The sequence below is a fragment of the Pseudorasbora parva genome, chromosome 8 (genome assembly GCF_024679245.1).
Source record: "Pseudorasbora parva isolate DD20220531a chromosome 8, ASM2467924v1, whole genome shotgun sequence".
Classification (NCBI taxonomy): domain Eukaryota; kingdom Metazoa; phylum Chordata; class Actinopteri; order Cypriniformes; family Gobionidae; genus Pseudorasbora; species Pseudorasbora parva.
The window spans coordinates 22,367,263-22,392,780 of NC_090179.1; the positions used below are offsets into that span (position 1 = coordinate 22,367,263).

Sequence of the window (25,518 nt, forward strand, 5' to 3'; positions counted from 1 at the left end):
AGGAAAGCCAGGCAACCCCCAAAATAGAGCAGTCACTGATTACCTCTATTTTACTAATTATGCTCCATTTATGTCCCCAATGGATGCATTTAATGAGAACATAATGGTGCCTTATTGAATTTTCCTGCCGTTCTCTTATGTGCCACAACAAGAGACTATCTGTAGTGACGTGATTTCCAGATTTTTTTTATCAATGGCCTCATTGACCGTAATCATGACTGTATTCTTCTCTGGAGCTGTCAATTAAACATGTTCATTTAATGTTCATTTAGTGTCCCAGCCAAAGGCATCATTCAGCATGTGTACATATAGCAATAAATAAATTAAAAACAGCACATGCAGACAGATTGACAAACTTCAAATGGATTTCTGTGGATTATATGCTATAGAGAATAGATGATATAGAAATAAACCATATATTGACTTATAAAGCCACTTTTTGTAATGTCTTTCAGTGTTTTATCTGCCACAAAAATCTGTATTTAGGAACTCTTCTTAACAGATAATATGAATATCGTTGATAAAATGTGATGAATTCAAAATATTTGCCATATCGTAATTCAAATGTATTTTAAATTTATTAAATGTAAAAAATGTAACAATAAATGTATAAATTATGTATAATAGTATAATTAATGTATAATAAATACAAAATAATTGAAGCTATTTTTATTTGATTAAAAGGTAATTTTTATGTTATATGTTGGACACCCACTATACGGTTATTTATTTATTTATTTATTTATTTATTTATTTATTAGGCAATACTGTATTTAATGAATTGTAAGTTAAATATTTAAATATTTACTATTGTGAATGCAAATATATGGGGAAAGAGACACTACTGCACAAATTCCAAATAATAATAATTAATTTCACTGTTCTGAAACAGTTTCAAACCACCTTTATATGTGGTTTAGATTGAGATTAGGATTCTGTGTGTGTGTGTGTGTGTGTGTGTGTGTGTGTGTGTGTGTGTGTGTGTGTGTGTGTGTGTGTGTGTGTGTGTGTGTGTGTGTGTGTGTGTGTGTGTGTGTGTGTGTCCTTGTTTATATTACATTGTGGGGACCAAATGTCCCCATAAGGATAGTAAAACCTGAGATCACCTACATTGTGGGGACCAGCCAGCCAGTCTCCTCTCCACCAATCAGCTGGTGTGTGGTGAGCGTTCTGGCGCAATATGGCTGCCGTCGCATCATCCAGGTGGATGCTGCACATTGGTGGTGGTTGAGGAGATTCCCCCCTTCAATGTAAAGTGCTTTGAGTGCCTAGAAAAGCGCTATATAAATCGAACAAATTATTATTATAAATCATACAGGATGAGGGTTTTTTTAGAAAGTAAAAATGCAGAATGTTTCCTGTGATGGGTAGGTTTAGGGGCAGGGACAGTGTAGAGGGATAGAATGTACAGTTTGTACAATATAAAAAACATGAGAATCCCCACAAAGATAGTGAACCAGACGTGTTTCTGTGTGAATAAGGCCTCATTCAAAAAGACTCGGTTTAGAACACTCTCTTACACCAAATAGACTCAGAGGTGGTCAAAACAGCTGTCTAGACAGAAGCGTTGCACCCCTGAATCCTCCCACTTAAATGAATCTTCGGAGATGTACAATGAAGGTCTGCTTGCTTTGACCGCTCAAGCCCTGCGGAGCAGCGCAGTAACAGGGTAATCCATCTCATGAACCAGCATCCCATAATCCCCCACAATACCAGTGTAAAAGCCCAATAGATCATATCTGCAGCTGGGCTTTCCAAACAAGAACATGGCTATATATATTGTGTTTTAAGATGAAATTGTTATCCTTTCCTTTATTTCCCATTTTGCCATTTTATACTGAATCATGGCTGTCAATTTTTTACAGCCTTTCACAAACAACACATGCCCTGTGGACGCAATAGTCCTAAATCTTGTTCTCTCACTCTCTGAGAGTGTTTTTAATGTGTGGTAGAGAGAGGGGGGGTACACACAATTTTATACCAGTCTTTTGTGATGCATTTAGAAAAAAATAAGACCCAAAGCAGTAGTAAATAATGACTGGCACGCTGGCCGGCTGATAGTTTTGGTTATCAGTGCAGGGAAATTAGCTTTTAAAATGCAGTTGGAAATCCATTTGGGTGATTGATGGGCGATGTGACTAATAAATTTGAGCCGCTTTCGAGGAGGGCCGGCCCTCCACCATCCTTTATGCCTGTCATCATGAGCCGCACGATTGGTAAAGTCGAGCGTGTCGGAAGCTAATTCCAGTGAGTGATTACCATTCAGAGGAAACGGTTATCAGGATCCACTCTTTGATGTGAAGACCAGCAAAAATATAGTCTTTCCTTTTTTAAATCTAAAACAATTAAGTAGCCTGCTGTGTTTATTCTCCAATAAAGACTCCTGAACAACAGCGTTACAGCTGACATTGATATTTACACAACCAATAGTTCCATATTTGAATGCCTGAGCAGCGTTCCATAAGTGCTGATACCATATCAAAGACACCTTTTTTTTTTTTTTTTTTTTTTTACTGAACCGGTCCTAAATGACATACTATGTACTTACACTATGCACTATGTGCTCAACTGTTTAGTCTATGGATTTTATAAGGCTATTTTGTCTTCGCTTCTTCTATGTAAGGGAATCTGTGACTGTTGAGTGCATGAAGAGTCCAACATTTTTATATTTTGAAGCAGGTCCAAGTGTTTGCCTTTTACAATTTTTTTTCCCTGTGTAGATTCTGTATTCATAATTGTCTAATTGTAAACCTATTATTCTTGTTTTTCCTTTTAGTAACTGCTCTTTTCTGTTTTTGTTCTGAGCTAAGGTGTTTGATATTGTCAAATGTTTCCCTTAAAGGTGCAGGGTGTAGTATTTATTAGGATCTATTGACAGAAATGCAATATAATATACATAACTATGTTTTCAGTGGAGTATAAAGACCTTACATAATGAAACATTTTGTTATTACCTTAGAATGAGCCATTTATATCTACATCCCCTTACAGTGAAATCGCCATTTTGCTCCGTCATGTTTTTACGGTAGCCCTAAACAGACAAACTTCTCTAAAGCGCTAGTCAGTCTCTGCTCTATCTGACGATGACATTTTAGTTCTGTTTCGTCCACCGTAGCTTCTCTATGTGTTTCGTAAGGGAGGGGTGTTTACAATTCACAACCTCACCACTAGACAGCACTAAAATGTACACACTGCACCTTTAACTATTTTTGTTCATTCTATTGCAGCTTTTTTTTTATAATTATTGCAATTATTTAAATTATGAAATTATAAAAATGACGCGTCCAACATTCCACACTTTGTGAATTCAATTAAATAAGTGAATCATCGCGGGTTCATCACTGGAATGACTGAATTTCATCACTGAAAATTTCAACAAGAAAATGTGAGTGCACTTTAAATAAAGTGCACTCACATTTTCTTGTTGAAATTTTCAGTGTGAAAGCATCTTTATAAAATGGCATAGAATGCATGGGGCGGCTCAAAATTAAAATCAAGAGCGAATACACTACTTTTCCCTCTTTACCCTTAGAACGCTTCATCCCTTTGTCACAGCATAAGATAGTTTATAGGCGCCCTCAGTCCTGTGCATTAGTTATGTGAATTTGTCAGAGACTTTAAAAAAAAAATTAAAGTTACATTATGCCAGTGATTTCCATCATGAGTGAGTCCCCTTTGAATCAGTGTTTGAGTGAATCATTCACTCAACCGATTAGTTTAAAACACTAAACCAGGAATTATGGGATTAAAATCCTGTCTAATGTGGTGAATCAAAAATGTAAAAACACGTATAAAAATATATAGCACAAACTGAAGGAAAAAAAGAAGAAGCAAAATGATCAGAATATTAAACAATATGGTCACGGATCAAAATACTGTATAAGCGTGAATCAAAACAATAAATAAAAGTGCATTTAAAAACCAAAATGCGTGAATCAAAACTTTAAACACAAAAAATATATTGCACAAAACTTTTTGTGTTCTTAAAAAATTAGTTTTCCTTGGTTTTATGTATTTTGTTATCGCTTACATTTTCGGTAACACTTTAGTATGGGGAACACATAGTAGCTATTACTGCTTATTAATAGTTAGTAATGTAGTTTTTGTTGCATTTAAATTTAGTTATTAGGTAGGATTAAGGGATGTAGATTTAAGGTCATGCAAAATATGGCATTAAGTGCTTTATAATTACTATTAAACAGCCAGTATATGTATGCTAATAAGAAACTAGTTAATAGCGAGAATGGAACCTTAAAATAAAGCATATAACCTAATACATATATTGCTTTTCTAAATGTTACAATTCGAGTTCCATGTAAATTAGGGTGGGCTTAAGCATCATCATTGGTCCAGTAATTTTGGATTGACAGCTCTCAAGCCAATCAATCGAAGAGGGGAGTCGACGTCATTCCAGTGCGACTCATGGCTACTGATGCTCACTTGTGCAGTGTTTTTAGATTTTGAAATCACACTTTTATTTTCCTTTTTTTAATTTTCCTCACACCTTTTTTTTCCTACACTTTTAATAATACACAATTATTTTCCGATACGTGACCGGAATACATGTGACGGAATTTAATCCCATAAGGAATGAACAAGTAGCTATCTATTAGTGAGTCAGTGAATCATTCATTCGCCCAATTTAATCTGTGTCAGTGAACAAAACTAATTTCTTGGCTTGTTTCATTTTTTTTTTCATTCTACTGCCCTGCGTCTGGCATTCTATAGTGCATTATGTATGAATTGGCCTTAATGCTTTTGTGGATTTGTTTGGAACTATTTTATTGTTTATCAAACACTAAAATTACACACAATCAACATTCCAGCTTGTGTCATATTGCTTAAATATAATCTTTTGCTCTTGAAAAGGACTGCTGTAACAGTTTAATGGACCTAAATAAATTGTTAAAAGTTTACAGTATACGTCCAAAAATCTGCCTGTGGGGAGACCACTCTCTTGAGCTGGACCACCCTGGGTGAGGAAACTCACGTCATGGCACTTTTGGCACGGACTAAATCCGGCTCTATATGTTGACTGCAGGGTTTAACGTATCACCGGACCCCCGTCCAATCCTGCGGAAACCACCACCAAAGTAAAAGCATATGCTTTATGGGAAAGAGCGGGTGAAGAGATGTAGACGGTGTCCATCGGGCAGCCTTCAGTTTATCGTTCATTGTAATACCGTGTGCTTGTCTAATCCCCTTATTAAGAAGAAAACGAAAATGTTTGGGCTTTCCTCTGAATTGCTGTACACAGCCGACATACCGCTGTCAAACCAAATGAAAATCATCATATATGCTGAGGGAGGGGAGACTCAGAAATCTTCAAAGTGTACGTGCTTGGATTTTTTCTCCTGCAGCCGTGCGCTACAGTAGGCTACATTGCCTACTCGCAGGCAGCTTTGGATGTTCTAATCTTAAATGGTAATCGCCTAGTTGCCTCGGTGGGATTTACATTTTTTTTCGCGCTGTAAGCTTGCATTTACAATGTCATTTACTTGACTTTGGCCTATACGCCTCTTGACATCTCTGTCTGGCTCTCGAGGTATAAGACTGACAACAGACAAGCCCCAGACAAAGCACTTTGCTTTTCATACCCCAGCGAGTGATGAACTTTTGGCATGCCGCTCATGTATGCAAACAGGCTTTGTTTCCTACACACACGCGCGCACACACACACACACACACAGACACACACACAAGCGAACGTTCTTGATTGATGTTAAACTGAGAACGAGCACTCGTGTTGCTGTCAGAGCTCGGTTAAGTCCCTTGAGCCTCCTGATTTCTTGACATTTGTAGATATAATATTCACGCAACAAGGAGCAGCTTTTGTGATGTGATCCTGCTGTAACACTTTAATCTGTTTAGACTGCCTCAATATTATGGCAGAGTGGAGAGAGGCCCATTCAATTCAATACATAGCTTGGGGCAAACACCTCGGTAGGATCTGAAGATTATTTTTTAATGGAATGGCTGCCCGGTGTTAAAGTGAGAATGTTGGCATCTAATGTTCTAATTTTCTTGGTTTTTATTTTTCTTAGTGGGCGAATAATAAAGTTGTTCTTCTTATTATTATTATTACTATTCCAGAGATTTTTTTATGTCGTTTTTTACGTTTAAAATTATATCTTAAAGGGATAGTTCGCCCTGAAATTAAACTTCTGCAATTTTTTTCACCCACATGAATGAATGTTCTGCCAAGCATTACATGGTTAGATCGCTATCAGATGCAATAATATAAAACTCTCCTGATATAAAAGTAAATATTACAGAATAATAAAATAAAGCATATTTTGTTACCTTTTGGAACTTGGAAGGGTTCATTTTGAGCAGATGTTTTACACCATCATCACTGGAGCTCATGTCCCAGTATCCAGCATCTGGCTCATAATCGTCACTTCAAACATATTCTTAAAACGATCATTTTCAACATCTTCAAAAGCAATATTTACTTCTTCAACAGATCCAACAAGTGACTGACAGTAATATTATATTTTGTTGAGTTCTTGCTCTGCAGTAAATCACTGAGCCATTTTAAGTTTGGCTGATGATTCTTCCTAGTCTTTTGTTTTCTGCCGGCGGAAACTATGAGTAAAACGTCACTTCATCATTGTGTATCAGACACCTTGTGGAATAAAGGTGAATTGCACTTATTCACTCATCAAAGATTCAATTATTGTTGTGCAGAAAAAATATACTTACACTGTTACACACCTCGGGTCTTCAGCGACCCTATACAAAATGTTTACGCCTGTTTTATGTTAGAAAACGATTGTATTATTTTTCTTTTCGTGTTATATTGCTTATAATGAATTGGTTGAGGAATAATAAGAAGGTTGATGTCTAACTTAAAAATGTAATGAGGAGGGTAGTGAATGACATCCCCGCTCACTAAAGACCCAATGTATGCGTTTAAAGGTGCACTATGTAGTATTTTTGCAGTAAAATATCCAAAAACCACTAGGCCAGTGTTATATACTTTGTTCAGTTGAGCTCTTACAATATCCCAAATGTTTCCAACTATTTGTAAATTGTGAGAAAATTGCTATTTTAACCAAGGACCCGGGATTTTTCAGCACAGCGTTTGAGGGAGTCGCCTGTCAATCGCGTCATATCTGCGTTACTCTCGGTTTTATTTGGCAGAAGCACTTTTCTCTTAGCAGTGTGAACATGTCACAGCAGCGCCGAGCGAACGCACAGAGTAACGTCACCTTTAAATGTATCTAACATGATTAACAGAGCTGCTTTACCTCATAGCAGGAAAAGCGGAAATACTGCAGGCACCCGGCGACTATGTCCCATCATAATAAAATTCCCGGTGCTTGCGAGCTGTGTGTGTGTAACAATCGCTCCAGCGGCCATGCTCAGCTCCACAACACTCGGTCCTGCTCTGCTTTACAATACAGTAATGTTAATAACCGTATCCAAGAACATGATTTCTGCCCGTGTCCTATTTTCCACCGGCTGTGAGGTGAAGACCACATGTCCCAAGATGCTGCGCTCAAACTTTGCATCATCAAACTACGCCTTTGTTTTGAATACGCAACCTCCAGTGAAATGAAAGTTAAAAAAGTTTTATCACACAATCTTCATATAATGACAGTTTATAGCATTGCAATGATAAAACATCAAGAAAAAAATCATGAAAGCACTACATGATAGCTTTGTGTAAAAAAGCGTGGTTATTCGCAGAAAATCTTCCCCCATTGCAGCTCATAAAGTTGCAATGAAATGGAAATCCGTCATATTTTCTAAATGCACATTATTGTGGATGATTCATTCTTTTGTCTTTTTACTTTTTGATTGAAAATTACATGGTCACATTAAAAAAAGTCATAACTTGATCTTCAGATAAAAACAGACATTTGAGGCATTCAGATCTGCTTCAGTCAATCTACAGATGATGGATTCAAACCCTTATTATTATTATTATATATACCCTTATTACCCTTATTTTTTTTTTGTGATGAAGATCTGTCGCTACTTCCAATACATTGGATTGCACAATACGCATTTTCAAACTGCTGGGGCTTAGTTATGACGTCAGAAACTATTTTGGTTGTCATTGACATGAACGTTTGATGCTTCCTAGCATAGATTATCATTGAATAACTTATATTTATCCTTATACTTATACTTATATCATTGAATATTAAACACAAAGATATTGTGTGGAAAGTGTATTGTGTCGTTTTTCATCTGCACATTTTACACAAATCAGTTAATTTATTTACAATATTGTATCGGATAGTTTGTCAGTCTATGTTTGTGAGATAAAACATAGACTAATGACTCCATTCATAGTTTATGATGGGAATTAGTATATGGCTCAAAGTGGATGGTGTATTTCCCCATGAGTAGCTGGTAATGAAGACAAACCACATGTGGAATTTGGTGATTGTCCCATACCATGCTGTCATCTATCCCCCAATTACACCAATCATCACTCTCTAAATCCTCTTTGGAGTAAATTAGCTGCAGTATTATTCGGTGCTGGCCTGCTTTTTCTTTCTGTGCTTTTTCCTTTCCCCCTCTCTCTCACACCGTTTTTAAAACCTTTGAAACATCTCCAGCCCGAGCGCGCTCGAAACGTTCTGCACTTAGTAACCCGATGCTGGTCCCTGCCCTTAATGGTTTGCATTAGCTGCAAGCAATAAAATTAGCCCAGGTCCCTGCTAATGTTGGAATAATCATTTACAAAGATGGTTACCACATGCTGTAGCTGTTTCCCTCTCATTCCCCGTGCTCCCCTTTTTTCTCGGCCTCTCATTTTTTCTTTTATACGGCCTCTAATTCGCTGTTATTAATAATGAATAAAAACGCAATTTTCTGCAGCTTGCTCCAGGGCCCTGGGAATCATTTCAATGAATATTTCAGCACGTTATTTTAATCACAGCTGCACATATGCAGAGGGAGGGGGTCTCTGTTTTATTGGCCTGGGGTGTGGCTATGGTGAGACCCCAGCATCATTAAAACCCCTCTCCGGCTGCATAGAGGGTCCTACCTCTGATTTACAAGACTTGTTAAAAAACACAGTAAAAAGGAGGCAAGCTGCGCCATTTATACTTGTAATTTGATATAGTATTTGTTAATGGGACTTGCTGTTATTTATTTGTGTGCTGGATAGCCACGGCTGCTGTTTAATGCCTGAGGGGTTCTCGCGGAAAGGCATGTCTGGGTTTCTGGAGCTTTAATGAACTTCATGAATTAGCTATATTTTACCAGATATCATTTGATTTCTCCCTCATGTGCAACCTTTGGTTTGGGTGCCCTCCAAAATGCAATTCTCCATAGCATTATATATAGAATATTACACTACTATATAAATATATATGTGTGTGTGTGTGTGTGTGTGTGTGTGTGTGTGTGTGTGTGTGTGTGTGTGTGTGTGTGTGTGTGTGTGTGTGTGTGGAAGCCCATTTCTGCTTTGCTAAATACAAATTATATAATACAGTCAAAATTTTGACATAATTTGAAACTATTACAAGTTGAAACTGTTTTCAATTGCGACTTTTTATCTTGTCACAACTTAGTATTTCATAATTTCACCTTTCGCCATAATTATGACTTGTCATTTTGATCTTTTTGATCTTACAGTTGTGACTATCATAAATCTGACATTTTGTCATAATTATGATTTTTGTCATAGTTCCAACTTTTTATGTCAAAGCATGCTTTTTTATTTCATGGAAATATAATACTATATATATATATATATATATATATATATATATATATATATATATATAGATACATTTGTATATATAGATACATTTCTTCACATTTGTAAAAATGTAAATGTGCAAAAATATGATGTAGTAAGCCTGTAGTAGTAAGCATGGCCTGGTTTATGAATCCTGTTTCATATAATAATATATTGCTTTCATTTTTTTTTTCATTTAAGATTTCCAATTTGTTTTTGTTTTTTTCTGATTCCTAACAGGAGTTCCTGTCTTTTCCCCTTTTCCAGTCAGCTGCATGACTTCTGGCGTCTGGATTACTGGGAGGATGACCTCCGGAGGAGGCGGAGATTCATCCGAAACCCTTTTGGCTCCACCCACTTGGACATTACGTGCAAATCACTGGAGGACTACGGTCAGTAATTCTGCCAACAGCCAATCAAAAATGTTGCTGGACTCTGTCAGTCTAGCTCATTATCCCCAAATTGTGTTCATTTCGTACAATGACATCATTGTTCCCCAAATGGGATACACATATGCGAATTAGAAAACCTCCAATCAACTCTTGGACGCAACTAATATTCTCAGAGCTGAGAAACAGTTTGTTGTCAGCTTTATAGGTTCTCTATTTATGGGCCTTGTCAATTGAACATGGCAAGAGGGCTTTATGGCAGGTTTTTATATCCTAACAGCACACATTGTTGAGAGGAAAATTGTGCGCCATGTTTTTTTTACCGTTTCTGCCTTTTGCACTTAAACATTTTTCCTCATTGACCCGTTTGATCTTGCAGCGTTGCCCACCGCACGGCTGTCGATTTGGCTCTATGTCTCGCAACAGAGGCTTTAAAAGAGAAACGGTTCAATACTATTAACCACTGCAGGCGCTTCTCCTCCAGGCATCAAATTGAAGATACGAGGGGGAGTGTATTAACCGAACAAGGGCAAATCTATTGATTCTCAAATACAATGGAGCGACTTCTCTTCTTTGCACAGAATAGTTACTGCAACTATTTCCATTACACTTTGGGAAATACAAAGGGCAAAGGCAAGTAAAATAGGCCAATTTAGTTAAAAAAAACACACAACTGAACGCTTGATATTAGTTCATACTTATAGGTAGAGGAATATGGGAGTGTAATTTGACAGCATGCTTTGCTACAATGTTGCTAATGGCCACCTGGGGCGATAATAGATTGCACTTTTTAATGTAATAAAATTATACTTTTTAATTATATTTAATTTTAATTATTAACCTGTGAATTGATGAATTTTGGTGTACACATATCATTTTAAAATGGGTTCTGTGACTTTTTATGCAGTAATATTGTGTTTATCTACATGTCTGGCCTTTTGTGCCCAACTGTTTTGAGGCCATGTCAGATGGTCTGTGTGTCAGAGCCAGAACACACACATGCACCCTCTACATACACATGCCAGCTGTTCCTTGACCTGCAGGTGGCCCCTGCTCATGTCACAGCATAGACTTTTTTTTTGTTGTTGCCCCCAATTCATTTTGCCACCATATCTAAATTCACACTGTCTTTCAAACATATTACACAGCATATTTCATGCATTTCTTCAGAAGCTCACAACACTGCAGTATTCCTCTGGCCCGACTCCCTTTTCTGCCTGTCCTTGGTAAGTTGTCAGTGCGTCTCTGTAGACCCACGGTCTAGTGTCTGGGGCCACTGTGATTGAGGACTTGTTGAGGTCCCCAGGCTTCTCCCAGTCTTTAATGAGTGGAATAATGCATAAGACTGTCATGTGAAAGGGATTGCCTGCAGTCAGATGTTGCCCCCACAATGCCATAGAAAGAGACTGAGGGAGAGCAAAGAGAAGCTTCTCTAGATGGGTTTTATCAAAAGGAAGGACAATTTTCTTAAATCAGCACCATTCTGCTTTTATTCTATATAAATATAAGCCTATTAAATATCCTTTATAACAGCATGGCTGTGATTCGCCATGGCCTTGGGCTATAGGTAATAATAGCGTGCTGGTACACAGCCATGTCGATCGTACGAGTGTGAAAGCCATATCACACTTATATATATCTGAGAGTGTGATATTGCATTTATAAAAAATTTCAACGGCACACGTGTGTAAATAAATAAGAAACAACAACAAAGTATCTTTTTTAAACCCCCTTTTGTGTGAACTACTGCTTTTTGCCACAGATTCAAATCTCAAGTTGACAGTTTAACAGTTGAGCCCAAGCCTCCTTTACTAATTCTGAAGCATAACTTTATAACTAGTAACGAAGGAACTTTAAATCGCTTCATTGAAGCTTATTGTATTACTATATGTAGGGAAGAGTATTATGAGAGAGAGAGATTGCCTGCATTTATTCTTCTGGTCAGTCTTATAGACATAATCAAAAATTCAGTTTGAATGTCTGCTGAGGAAAGTAATATCCTTGACTTTGTCCTTTTAAGAGTTAAAGGGATTTCCCATGACAGCGCTCTAGTCAGCGCACTTGTAGATTGCTTCTTATTGTTTACAGCCTGGTTTCGTCCATTCAAGACACAAGTTGTTGTTACTGACTCACTCATTAAAACTTTGTTGCAATCTTATGGTGTAATAATGTAACTTTCTCTGAAGTCTGAATCAAAATCACAAACGGACTAGCCTGATGTCATCATACCCAATTCTAGTCAGAAGTCTGATACTGCTCCATTGGGCTGCGATTATGGGATGTATCTACCGAACCAGGAAAGAAAATGCCTCTGCACTCAATTGGATTGACCTACAACCAATCAGAGCAACGGAGTAGGTGTCGTATTTTGAGCGACGCATAGTACTAGTGGGAAGTTGGGATCATTTTACGGACTCTGATCTTTGAATCTCGTTCGGCAAAATGAACAAATCTTTTTTTCAAGTCACTTCGTTCATTTAAGCAGAATGTAATTAAAATGTCCTATGTTAAATTCCCCAGCACTTCTAGTACTTATGCAAAGGTTGATCACATTTTGAATAAAAAGTAAATTATAAGCTAATGCAGCCAAGGCCAAACTTTAAGAAAGAAGAAATGATTCATTAATTGCTTAGCTTGGTCTTTAGGTTATGCAGTCTGTTAGTTAACTTCACCTCCGAATCCAAGTTGTTCTTTCTTTTGTCACTTCACATTAAATCACGTCTGTTCCCTGGAAAGATTAGTACACCTCTCCTGTCTTCGGGTTCGAGTCATTAGTTCCGTCATCCGTGTCTGATCTGGGCCGGGAAAGCTCATATGCAATGCACTCAGTCTTGAAACCAAGGGGTTAGTTCGGGTTCGAGTCATTCGTTCACCAACTCACAGCCCCATCGGCTGAATGCAGAAGAGCCTGTAGAGAACCATTGTCCTGTAGCGCATGCAGGTTCAACACAAAATGAACGAATCGCTCTCTGAGACAACTCGAGTCATATTTAAGATTAGTTCAAAAAGAATGAATCATTCATGAACGACACATCACTAATGCATAGTTATCCACAGAACTCAACTGCACACATCCTGGAAGAAGCAAAATGAGTGTAAATGATCTTTGCCAGTGTTGTAAAAAGAATTCAAAGGGTTAGTTCACCCAAAAATGAAATTGATGTCATTAATGACTCACCCTAACGTCGTTCCACACCCGTAAGACCTTCGTTCATCTTCGGAACACAGTTTAAGATATTTTATATTTAGTCTGAGACCCTGTGCAAGTCTATGCACACTATACTGTCCATGTCCAGAAAGGAAATAAAAACATCATCAAAGTAGTCCATATGAGACATCAGTTAGTTAATTAGAATCTCTTGAAGCATCGAAAATACATTTTGGTCCAAAAATAACAGAAATACGACTTAATTCAGCAGTGTCTTCTCTTCCGCGTTTGTTTTCAAACCTCAAATAAAGATTCAAACGGTCATGAATCAGTGTAATGATTCATGATCTGAGTCATTAATGATATAAATTTCATTTTTGGGTGAACTAACCCTTTAAGGATACACAAAGTACTTACCAACACAACCATCATTTGAGAGAAATAGTAAAGGTGAATGCATATACAAACAAGTTCTTCATTTATGATTATAACGAATTATAATTATAAAGAATTATAACAAATTAAAAATAGTATATGCATGTGAAAAAAGAATACCATGTGTATGAATTAAAAAATTAAAACAAGGATAGTTAAAGCAGTTGTAAAGATAATTTAAAACAAATTATAAAACAAAATAAAATGATCAGATCCACAATAATGGTCTGAAATAAAAATAAAACATCCTTCAGTTTACAGCCTACATACATGTGCCATCTTAAATAGAACAACTCTCCTTAATTTCTTTCTCAAACATGTTCATAATATCCAATTTAATTACTTTTACCTGATTTTTACTCAGAAACCTTCTTGTTAAACCCATTTTCACTCATTATACCCTCCACAGATTTACACATACAACATATAAAATAACAATAACCAAAGATAAGAACAAAGGTAAACTAAAACAATTATAAAAAATTAATAAACAGATAAGATAAGGTGCAACCAGTGGGACGTACACTGTAAAAAAAATTTGGTTGGTTTTTGTTGGTTTAACTTACAAAAGTAAGTAACCTGTTTGCCTTAAAATTTTGAGTTTGTTGAAATTCAAAATTTGAGTTGATATAATGAAGGAAATTTGTTTAATAAATAGAAACTCAGATACATTTTTGTATCTGAACTACATAACATTTTTGATAAATCATAAAAATAACACTATTTGGCATGTTTCACTGCATCATCAGAAATAAAACACACACAATTACCCAATATGCTTACAAAATCTTTTAATAATATTTTAATAAAGGTTGTCGAATCTCAAAAAATTGTTATTGTATTAACTCAAAATTTTAATTTCAATTAACTCAAAATTTTAAGGCAACCAGGTAACTTTTTTTCTAAATATTTTTTTACAGTATACAGTGGCACTGCTCATTCAGTAAATGCACAGCTAAACAGATGTGTTTTGAGTCTGGATTTGAATGTGGCGACTGTTGGAGCAAATCTGATCTGTTCAGGAAGCTGCACTGTAAAAAAAAAAAAAAAAAAAAAAAAAAAAAACGGCAACTTTTGAACTTTTGCAGTACAATAAACTTGGATGTTTAAGTTATTTCAACTTAAATTATGTTAAACTGACTTTAAAAAATGAGTTATATCTTGTATAACTAATAAAAAAAAGTTTAACATTACTTAATTTATTTTGATGAGTTAAAACAATGTAAAAACATATGTTGTCATAACTTATTGAACATATAATTTTTTTTACATTGTGGTTCCAACTACGGCTAGCTAAAAGCAGACTCTCCTTGCTTTGAGTGAACTCTTGGTGTTTCTAATGGAATTGATTCTGCTGATCTGAGTGATCTGTTGGGTTTGTATTTAATCAGCATATCTGCGATGTATTGAGGTCCTAGCTCATTGATTGATTTATAAACAAGTATTAGTACTTTAAAATCGATCCTAAATGTAACTGGAAGCCAATGCAAAGACCTGAGGACTGGTGTGATATGATCATATTTTCCGGTTCTGCTCAGAATCCTGGCAGCAGCGTTCTGGATGAGCTGCAGCTGTCTAATGGTCTTTTTGGGAAGGCCGGTGAGAAGGCCATATTCTTTCTGCCAAGGGCATAGTTCAGTCAAGTACAGCTTTATAGTAGTAAGTTATGAAACTAAATCAATTTGCAAAAGTAATAGATTATTAAGACCAAATATTGTCTGTTGATTTAACCCAAATTAATTATATCTCATGTTTAACCACTATCTACATAAGAGCCAGCAGCATATTCCCAAAGGACTGGCCGAGATGAATAAGCTGTTCTCTGCAGGTACATGACCGCTGAACGCCCTCTGACATCCTAATCAAATTGTAAAATAGGCGTTATGTTTATATATGAGTCACATATTTGATGTCTAAATAACTAAATTCTCCTCTTAAAACTACATTCTGTGAAACAATAACAGTATTTGTATATTTAAAAAAATAAAAAATAAAAATAATTGCTGTAATTGCCCAAAAATGTGAAGTGATAAAATAAAAAGGTGAAATAGTATCAGTGTTGATACAGTATTGACTCTCAGCCAATCAGTTTTGAGAACCAGAAAAAATACGTTTTTTTTTTGTTTGTTTTTTTGTTTTTGTTTTTTAACGTTTTTTTATATGATTTATTTAGTTCATTGCAGCACTCATATTTACTAGAATATCCCTTAAATGTAATGAAAGCTAACTCTGTACAATATGCTCCATATATGTGGTAAGGCTGTATTGAACTGTTTGCAGAAAAAGTGTCTCCGTGCTTTGCTGAACTGGCAGTAGTGGAGGTTTACAGCTGCTTTTGTGACCATGGGTTGAGGTATGTTGAGTTAACGTAGGTGATTTAAATGAATAAACTCTTAGGGGTGCATATAAGTTTCCATTATTTTTGCCAGAAACCAAAGAGATTGAAAAATGACTGCTCTCAAATGTCAGAACACTGGCAGTTGACAGCAGTCACTGCATACGGGGCTTGTTTTTATTCACATTGACATATTTTCATAGTGCTTGTCTATGTTAGAATGTATGCTGCGTTTTAGCAATATTTCAATTTTCTTCTTGTGCAAAATGACATGGGTGGACATGAAATATGTCTCAGTTTCATTCGAGAAATATTCTAACTACTCTAGAAACAACATCATTATATTTGATTCATGGTAATTTAATGTATTTCTGTGGATGTAATACGATCTTCAATCACTGAAAATAGAAGAACAGGGTGAATTTAATGGTACCTCGAACGGCTGACCATGTTGTATAAGCATTTGATAAACTGTACTGCTCTGTGCCTCATTCCCAGGTACCTTTGCGTATGTTTGTAAGAAACTTTAAAACAGCTCAGTTTAGCCTATTAGAACTTGCTGACAAAATAGCAAGTGTGTTTCATGTGGGACTTCGATACCTTCCCCCTTATTCACAAGCGCCTGAGTATATTGTTAGCTGATTGGAATTGGGCAAGCATGAAATGGAAGTCAGGTTAATATTGATCCTGCTCTTTAACAGCCTGTTCTACCTCCGGGTGTCCTTGCGGTCTCATTTTCAGGTGAGCAGCTCTGCCTGACCCATTGAACCCCTCTGGACAGAGATCTTTATAGCTTGTTATAAGAGAAAGAGTAAAAGAGAGCCTGAGGAAAGGTGAAAGTAAGGGTGTGTGATGATTCAATGCAAGTTAAGTTTACCTGACAACACTTAATGTTGATTACCAAAAAAATAAAAAATAACATATATATATATATATATATATATAGAGAGAGAGAGAGAGAGAGAGAGAGAGAGAGAGAGAGAGAGAGAGAGAGAGAGAGAGAGAGAGAGAGAGAGAGAGAGAGAGAGAGAGAGAGAGAGAGAGAGAGAGAGAGAGAGAGAGAGAGAGAGAGAGAGAGATTTGTGCCTCTTATTATGAAAAGCAAACCTGAAGGTTACACCAAAGTCCGTTTAAGTCATTTCACTCGGCGGCCATCTTTGAAACGCCTCTGTCTCTTTGAAAGGGGAAACATCAAATTCTTTAAAACTGTTCGTCAAACTTATGGTTACATTTTCTATTTGAAATCACTGATGAAATCTGACAACAAATGTCTCATAAATTTTGTTTCTAAACACTCAATGCATGACAACAACAAAAAAATGCATTTTTTGCCCTGAACAATGCTAATGTGCATGTGCAGTCATAAGCACGCGTCTCAGAGCACTTGACTGTTTCTACAAACTGGAGCTTCTAATGGTAGCTGGGGCTTATTCCCCATATTGGCTGTTGCACTTTCTCCCATTCAGAAGAAATTGGAGTTCACCGTCTTCCTAAATATAAAGTCTTTGGTTACAGTGAGAAGCTTAGAATGGAAGTGAATGAAGCTTATTTGTACAAAATATTCACCATTTCAAAAATATAACCACAAGATGTAAACAATATGCATTTTTACATGATTTTATTGTGGAAAAATGGCTTGCTAACCATTTTTTGTGTAAATATGACATTTTTAAAATTGTTCTAATGACAAATGACTGTAAAATAATGATTTAAATAGTTCAAATAATACAGAAGAATAAGGTCCCCGCGAGTCCTTAAAAAGCCTTAAATTCAGTCTTATCTAATTTAAGGTCATCAAAAGTCTTAAATATCTTAAAGTGCACCTATGATGCTATTTTACATGTTCCTAATTTTGCTTTGGAGGTCTCCTACAACAGGTTTACATGTAAAAAAAAAACACTTTCTTTTTCTCAAACTGCATTAATAATATCACCTCATTTCACCGAGATTTTCTAATGATTCGTTTCGATGATTCAGTCACTCTAAACAGATGGTCAGATGGCCCAGTCTGTTGTGATTGGTCTACCGCATAGACGTTAGCCCCGCACAAACGTGAATGACTGATAAAACATTACAGTTAAGCTACGTATTTTGAACACACTGTACAAAATGTAGAAATCAATTATTGATCGTACTTACAGGTTGGGTAAAGTAAAACACATTTAACCACTGATTCTTCATATCCTCATCCTTTGGAGGTGAAAATGTGCCACATACGTTAGTAGATGTAGATTATAGGCGGGCATTATGCAAATGTTTTACCGTATTTCGTAGGCAGGTCACGTAAGTGAGACTGGAATTCCTGACGTCTCGTAAGGTGGTTCAGAGTCGGTTCATTCTTTTAGGAGACAATAACTTTATTTAGTGTGCACTTTCGACTTTACAACTTTTGCAGACCATTTACATTCACAGACAGCTATATTACATGCTCCATGAAAGGGACGATACGAAAAACACATAATAGGGGCACTTAAAATGATTTAACAAAAGTCTAAACAAAGTTCTTACATTTGAAGACAGAAAAAGAGGAAAGACAATACGGGATACCTAATGTGATTATTAAGTGTGAAATTTAAAGTCTCCACAGATAGCGTGATTTAAAAACGGAATTACATTTTTTTGTTTGTGTTAACTGATGTTATACCACAAATATGCCACTGTGGAATTTTCCTTTAATTAACATGCTAAAGCCTAATTAAATTAGCCCAAATATAATGCACGGGCGTTCTACATTCTGTGCATACAGATACCATGTGGGCCTCATAATCAGCCATATGGGTCTGTATGTGTGATACGAAATGCTTCTCATATGAGTAAAACCATAACAAAAACTTTGCATGGGTCTCCAGTTTCACTTTACAAAGTTGGGCTTCTTTTTCCAGAGCTGACTGCAGAATTCCTGGCATTTGATCGACGAGCACAGCAAGCCCACTTTGCCACATTGTTTGTGTGTGAATGCACTTATGGCACATGTGCAACATTTTGTTTGAGTTATTATATATCATTCAACTGCACAGACATACATCTACATGTCTCACAATCCCTTTTTCCGTCTTCGTACATTGTGTATTTTTTACGAAGGCATCTCATCTGTCAATCCCAAAATGGAAATGCAGGTGTATACATTATTTTTTCACCTTATTTTTGGCTCTTTCTTTCATGGCAACATGGTGCGTTTGACTGAAGTGGGGCAATAAAAGTGCAAGGCCAATACCCTACAGCTCCAGCCAAACATAAAACATGATCTGAGCAACAAATGAAGGCCTATTTGAAGCCTTTTAGTTAGGCTGCAAAAAAATTGAACCGTAAAACTACCAAGCACTTATATATTTCCACCTTTAGAGCGTCTCTCACAAACTATAAAATTCATTTTGCCACAAGCTCCTTTTTTCTCTCCGTTTGATGTGACTGTAGAAAGAAAAAGAGACCAGTGTGTTGAAGAAGTCACATATTGATGGAATGACAGAATTGAATTGCGGAATTAAGTCTTTTTTTCCTTTCCTTTTTCAAAACCCCAAGCTACTCAGTTCTCCTTGGCGTTTATCAAGTAACGGTTTTCCGCCAATGAAGGAGCTATTTCGAGCCCACTTCAAATGTTTGGTTTTCATCATATCACGCTAGTCATTGGATATATGTTCAGAGCTACTTCAGCACATTTGTTTGTTATTCCACACATATGTCAGTCAGTCAATGACAATTCCCCGTCCCCCAGCTGGATGGATCAGATCCAAGCTTTTAGCGAAGAACATCATTCAAGTCCCACAATAACTGGCAGACCAGCCATCACCTGGTCTTTCTCAACTCTGCTGCGTCATGCCAAATTTGTGCCCTGGGTAACATAAACCCTCTGATGGCAGAGCGGGTAAGCCCTGCTAGGCTTGAATAGCCTCACTGTTGGTCGTGATGGCTCACAGGAGTCCAGTGAGCGAGCTTCAGGGGTGCCGATAAACGAGGTGGTTGACAATGCAAGCGAGGGGTTCTTTTGAGTCACTGGGGAGGTCTGAGTTGTAGTGATCTCGAGTTCCCATCAAGTCTCATTCCTAAGACTGACAAATGATCGTCTATGTTACTAGAGAGCTCTTATATGTGACCATGCAGGCTTTCTATCAAAGGCTTGCCATTCAAGAGAAAAAAAAACAGGAAGCTTCTGTACCGGTGTCATTGCTCAAAATAGAAACATGCATCACTGTATTCCAGAACCTTGTGAGCTGCTTTCGAAAGCAGCATTCATGCACTCCCGACCAAAAGGTAGTAACAAGCTTTAGCTTCCTAAAGCTTCCTATAGTTCCTAAGGTAAATTTCATTTTTATGGCAGCACTGCATGTATTCTTTACACACACAATGATTTCAGTGTGTCGTGTGGAAAAAAAGATAAAAAGATTTTAGAAAATGTAAATGTAGATATACAGTGATTTATTCAATAAAAAATAGACCATTTAACACAATATTATTGTGTGCCAGGTGAGTCACTAGGCACATTTTAGGGCTTTCAGGGCTTTAACACCCCTAAGCCAAGATGGTAGCCACGCCAGAGTCTCCAAGCCCAGAGTCTCTAAGCCAGAGTCTCCAAGCCCAGAGTCTCCAAGCCAGAGTCTCCAAGCCCAGAGTCTCTAAGCCAGAGTCTCCAAGCCCAGAGTCTCTAAGCCAGAGTCTCCAAGCCCAGAGTCTTCAAGCCCAGAGTCTTCAGAGTGTTTAACGCTGACGATTGGGGCTATGGCAGTGTGATATGTGTGTGCAGCACTCACATCGATGTCTGCTCCTGACCCGAGTCCAGTGATGGCTCCAGCCCATGACCCCATAGCTCCACCCAAGAACATTTTTGGGGAAGCTATAGGTAACCTAATAAGGCCACAGAGTCCAAGGCTCTCTGGCCACTTGAACTGTCTATGCTGCCATGGTCCCTTGAACTGTCTATGCTGCCATGGTCCCTTGAACTGTCTACCCTGCCATGGTCCCTTGAACTGCCTGTGCCATTATGGTCCCTTGAACTGTCTATGCCACCATGGTCACTTGAACTGCTGGCGACACCATGGTCCCTTGAACTGCCTGTTCTGCCATGTTCCCTTGAACTGTCTATGCCACCATGGTCCCTTGAACTGTCTATGCCGCCATGGTCCCTTGAACTGTCTATGCCGCCATGGTCCCTTGAACTGTCTATTCTGCCATGTTCCCTTGACCTGCATGTGCCACCATGGTCCCTTGAGCTGTCTATGCCACCATGGTCCCTTGACCTGCCTGTGCCACCATGGTCCCTTAAACTGTCTATGCCACCATGGTCCCTTGAACTGCTTATGCCGCCACGGTCCCTTGAACTGCCTGCTCCTCCATGGTCCCTTGGACTGTCTATGCCGCCATGGTCCCTTAAACTGTCTATGCCGCCATGTTCCCTTGACCTGCCTGTGCCACCATGGTCCCTTGAGCTGTCCATGCCACCATGGTCCCTTGAACTGCTTATGCCGCCATGGTCCCTTGAACTGTCTATGCCGTCAAGGTCCCTTGAACTGTCTATGCTGCCAAGGTTCCTTGAACTGCCTGTGCTGCAATGGTCCCTTGAACTGCCTGCTCTGCCATAATTTCTTAAACTGTCTATCCCACCATGGTTCTTAAAACTGTCTATGCCACCATGGTCCCTTGTACTGCCTGTGCCACCATGTTCCCTTGAACTGTCTATGCCGCCATGGTCCCTTGTACTGCCTGTGCCACCATGTTCCCTTGAACTGTCTATGCCGCCATAGTCCCTTGAACTGTCTATGCCGCCATGGTCCCTTGAACTGTCTATGCCGCCATAGTCCCTTGAACTGTCTATGCCACCATTGTCCCTTGAACTGTCTATGCCGCCATAGTCCCTTGAACTTTCTATGCCGCCATGGTCCCTTAAACTGTCTATGCCACCATGCTCCCTTGAACTGTCTATGCCACCATGGTCCATTGAACTGCCTGTGCTGCCATGGTCCCTTGAACTGCCTGCTCCTCCATGGTCCCTAAAACTGTCTATGCCGCCATGGTCCCTTGAACTATCTATGCCGCCATGGTCCCTTAAACTGTCTATGCCGCCATGGTCCCTTAAACTGTCTATGCCGCCATGGTCCCTTGAACTGTATGCCGCCATGGTCCCTTAAACTGTCTATGCCGCCATGGTCCCTTGAACTGTCTATGCCGCCATGGTCCCTTAAACTGTCTATGCTGCCATGGTCCCTTGAACTGTCTATGCCGCCATGGTCCCTTAAACTGTCTATGCTGCCATGGTCCCTTGAACTGTCTATGCCACCATGGTCCCTTGAACTGCCTGCTCCTCCATGGTCCTTTAAACTGCCTGTGCCGCCATGGTCTCTTAAACTGTCTATGCCACCATGGTCCCTTGAACTGTCTATGCCACCATGGTCCCTTGAACTGCCTGTGCCGCCATGGTCCTTTGAGCTGCCTGCTCCTCCATGGTCCCTTAAACTGTTTATGCCGCCATGGTCCCTTGAACTGTCTGCTTTGCCATAGTCCCTTGAAATGCCTGCACTTCCATGGCTTTCTGAACTGCCAATTTCTCAGCCCGCTCTGCACTAGCCACCTGCTCAGCCCTGGCCACCTGCTCTGCCTCAATCCCCAGACCCTTTTTCTGGCCCTCCATCCCTGCCCCAGTTTGCTTCCGCTTCATCTCCCTCCTTGACTTATGTCTGTTTTTGAGGTGTATCTGGAATTCTGTAAAGACATTTATGGTTTTTGATGCAACTTTGAATTATAGAATAATGTGCTCTTATTTGTTTTAATAAATAGAAAACAAAAAAGGGAATGGATTTAATATGGGATAGATTAAACATATCGCCAATATAGTAATATAAGATTTGAATATATTCTTAATGAGTATTAATGAATATTAACTGGTTATTTTAAATTAAACCAATATGTCGGGATTGACTTGATATGTATAGAACCTCCTCTTTTATTCATGCCTACCCTAGTATCCACCTTATTTTTCAGTTAAGCATGGGCATGGTCATTTGTAATTTTAATGCTTCCAGTGTCATTTGTTTCCACTTACTTTTAGCTGTACAGATTAGCTTGTTATGCTGCTTGATATTGCAAACTGGTATTTCTTACCATATTATTTTAATGTATTTTCTTAATAATAAACATGTTGGTTTGTAGTGCAAATAGTTTTACATTTTACTGCACTTTAATGTATTATTCTCATTATCTCGCTATAGCTGCAAATAAATCACCAGAAAAAAACTTTACTTCCATGTTGGAAAATAAGGTAGATACAAACAATATGTTGAAATGATTTTTTAAATCCTCATTGGGGGCTGAGCCCTCCTAAATTAAAAACTAGAATTGCCCCTGCTTTGTGCTTCATATTTTCATGTTTGTCCCAAAGTCGTGTGATGCACAGAGTAACACAATATAATTGGGAACGGTTAAATGAAAATACGACATAAATTATGGAAGATATTGTTCTTCCATTTAAATTCTGTTATTTACTCATTTTTAACAACCTGTATGACTTTCTTGCTGACCCGCAGAAGATATTTTGAAGAATGTTTCAACTGATTTTTTCCATACACTGAAAGTCAATTTAGTCAGGTATCTTCAAGATGTAGGAGAATTTAATGCAATTTTAATTGATTCTGACCACACACACACACACACACACACACACACACACACACACACACACACACACACGGTCACGTTCTCTCAGCGTGGTACAGGCAGAAGGCAAGGAGAAGAAGATTAATTCAAACAAACTTTATTAATACGAGGAAAACGAGAACCGTAAAGAGAAGACTGAAACACAGGCAGATATATACTGGGAGAAAACAAAGAGAATGAATTAGGCAACAGCTGAACACAATGAATAATCCAATCAGAAATCATGGTAACAAATAAACGAGCCAACTCAGGTAGGGTGAAAACAGAAAAGGTGAAGAGCTGGCAAAAGGCAGGCAGGCAGACAACCAGAACCAGGGGGGAGATGGTAGGAATGGCCAGGGAGGAACAGGAGGTGATAGTAGCCAATGGGATGGTTTAAGTGGGTCGAGACCAGATGAAAACCAGATGCCCAGCCAGGTTGCACACCATGGCGGTGTTGCCGGAGGGAGGAGCCATGGTGGTACAGCATACAATGCAGCCATGGAGATGGACAACGGGGATGTTGCAGATGGGGAAACGGAGGGTTGATGGATCTGTGCAACGGCGTGGACATCAGAGGCCGCAACGGAGTTGTCCCGACGACTCCCTGAGGTGGAACTGGAGACCCTGAGGGCTATGGTGGAACCGGCGTGACTGAGGACTGACGTGGAGCCTGAGGGAGAGTGGAGCCAGACTGAGTCATAGGGGTGGAGAGCCTGAGCGTAGCGGCAGGCACGCAAGTCTATGGCGAAAGGCTGTTGATGTCCGACCCAGGCGAAGCTGACAGGTCGAAGGAGCCCAGTGATGGCGTGGCAGTGGAGGATCTAGGACAACGGGCCGAGGTAGTGTGGTGGAGACAGCGGCCAGCGGCGGAGCCAGGGAATTCCTCAGGCCAGTCAAGGATGGGTCATTGGAAGCCCTAGGTGAATCCCTGACACAGTGAGGAGGTGAAGGGTGAACAACAGGGCAGACAGGAGTCGACGAAGACTGGGCTGAAACTAGAAGTGGTGGTGGAAGGGGGAGGAAGGGTGGGACAAATGTATCTATCTCCCAGTCCAGTATGCACTCACACACTGTGGCGAGGTTGTGGATAGGGAACTCCTCTATTCCCTCAAACTCCACTAATCTCTCAGTCTATCACGGGCGTGCAAGCCAGATCCGATGACATTGGCCGTTGCTCTGTGTCACAGGGTGGTGGGCTGGGTTCTGTGTTGGTAGATGCGGGTGCTGTTGTGAATCGGGGATGCACACATTCCAGACAGTGGAGAATGGCCTCCCTCCAGGTTCCCTTTGTCATATCTGGTAAGTCACAAGGCTGGTAGTAATTAGCCCCAATCCAAAATAATGGTTATAGAGTCCTGTCATCAAAAGCGATCCGTTGGGCTAGTGTGCAAAAACCATGAGAATAGTCCAAAAAAGAAAGTCCTTCCTGGGCTAAGGCAGTGAACATTACTGCACTATCCATTTTATGGGGTCGGTTCTTCTGTCATGTTCTCTCAGCGTGGTACAGGCAGAAGGCAAGGAGAAGAAGAAAACCTATACCAAACTCAGAAATAACATTAACGAGAACTGAAAAGTGAAGACTGAAACACAGCTGAACACAATGACTAATCCAATCTGAATCCATGGTAACAAATAAACGTGCCAACTCAGGTAGTGTGAAAACAGAAAACCAAGTCCAAACGCCATGCACTGTTACACACACACACACACACACACACACAGCAAATATTTTTAAAATGATCTGTGGAGATTGTGTTTTGCGTGAATGACATTTAATTGTGAACCCGAATAGCCTGGTGTTTGTGCTCTAGGCATTGATAGATGACCATAAAGAGCATACGCTGATTAACGTCAATCTTTGATATGATACGTTAAGCAGTGG

At 38.8% G+C, this 25,518-nt stretch overlaps 1 protein-coding gene across 7 annotated transcripts in view; it reads left to right on the forward strand.

Annotated features, from left to right (window-relative positions):
• The window catches only part of nbeab (neurobeachin b), a 408,948-nt gene that overhangs the window by 264,082 nt on the left and 119,348 nt on the right, over positions 1-25,518 (forward strand). For 4 of the 7 annotated variants that reach the window (XM_067450409.1, XM_067450408.1, XM_067450411.1 and 1 more), the window contains one exon: positions 9,947-10,098. In XM_067450409.1, coding sequence (XP_067306510.1) covers positions 9,947-10,098 — 152 coding nt within the window. The remainder of the gene's footprint in view (positions 1-9,946; positions 10,099-25,518) is intronic. The other 3 variants (XM_067450410.1, XM_067450412.1, XM_067450415.1) reach the window with 1 other exon arrangement.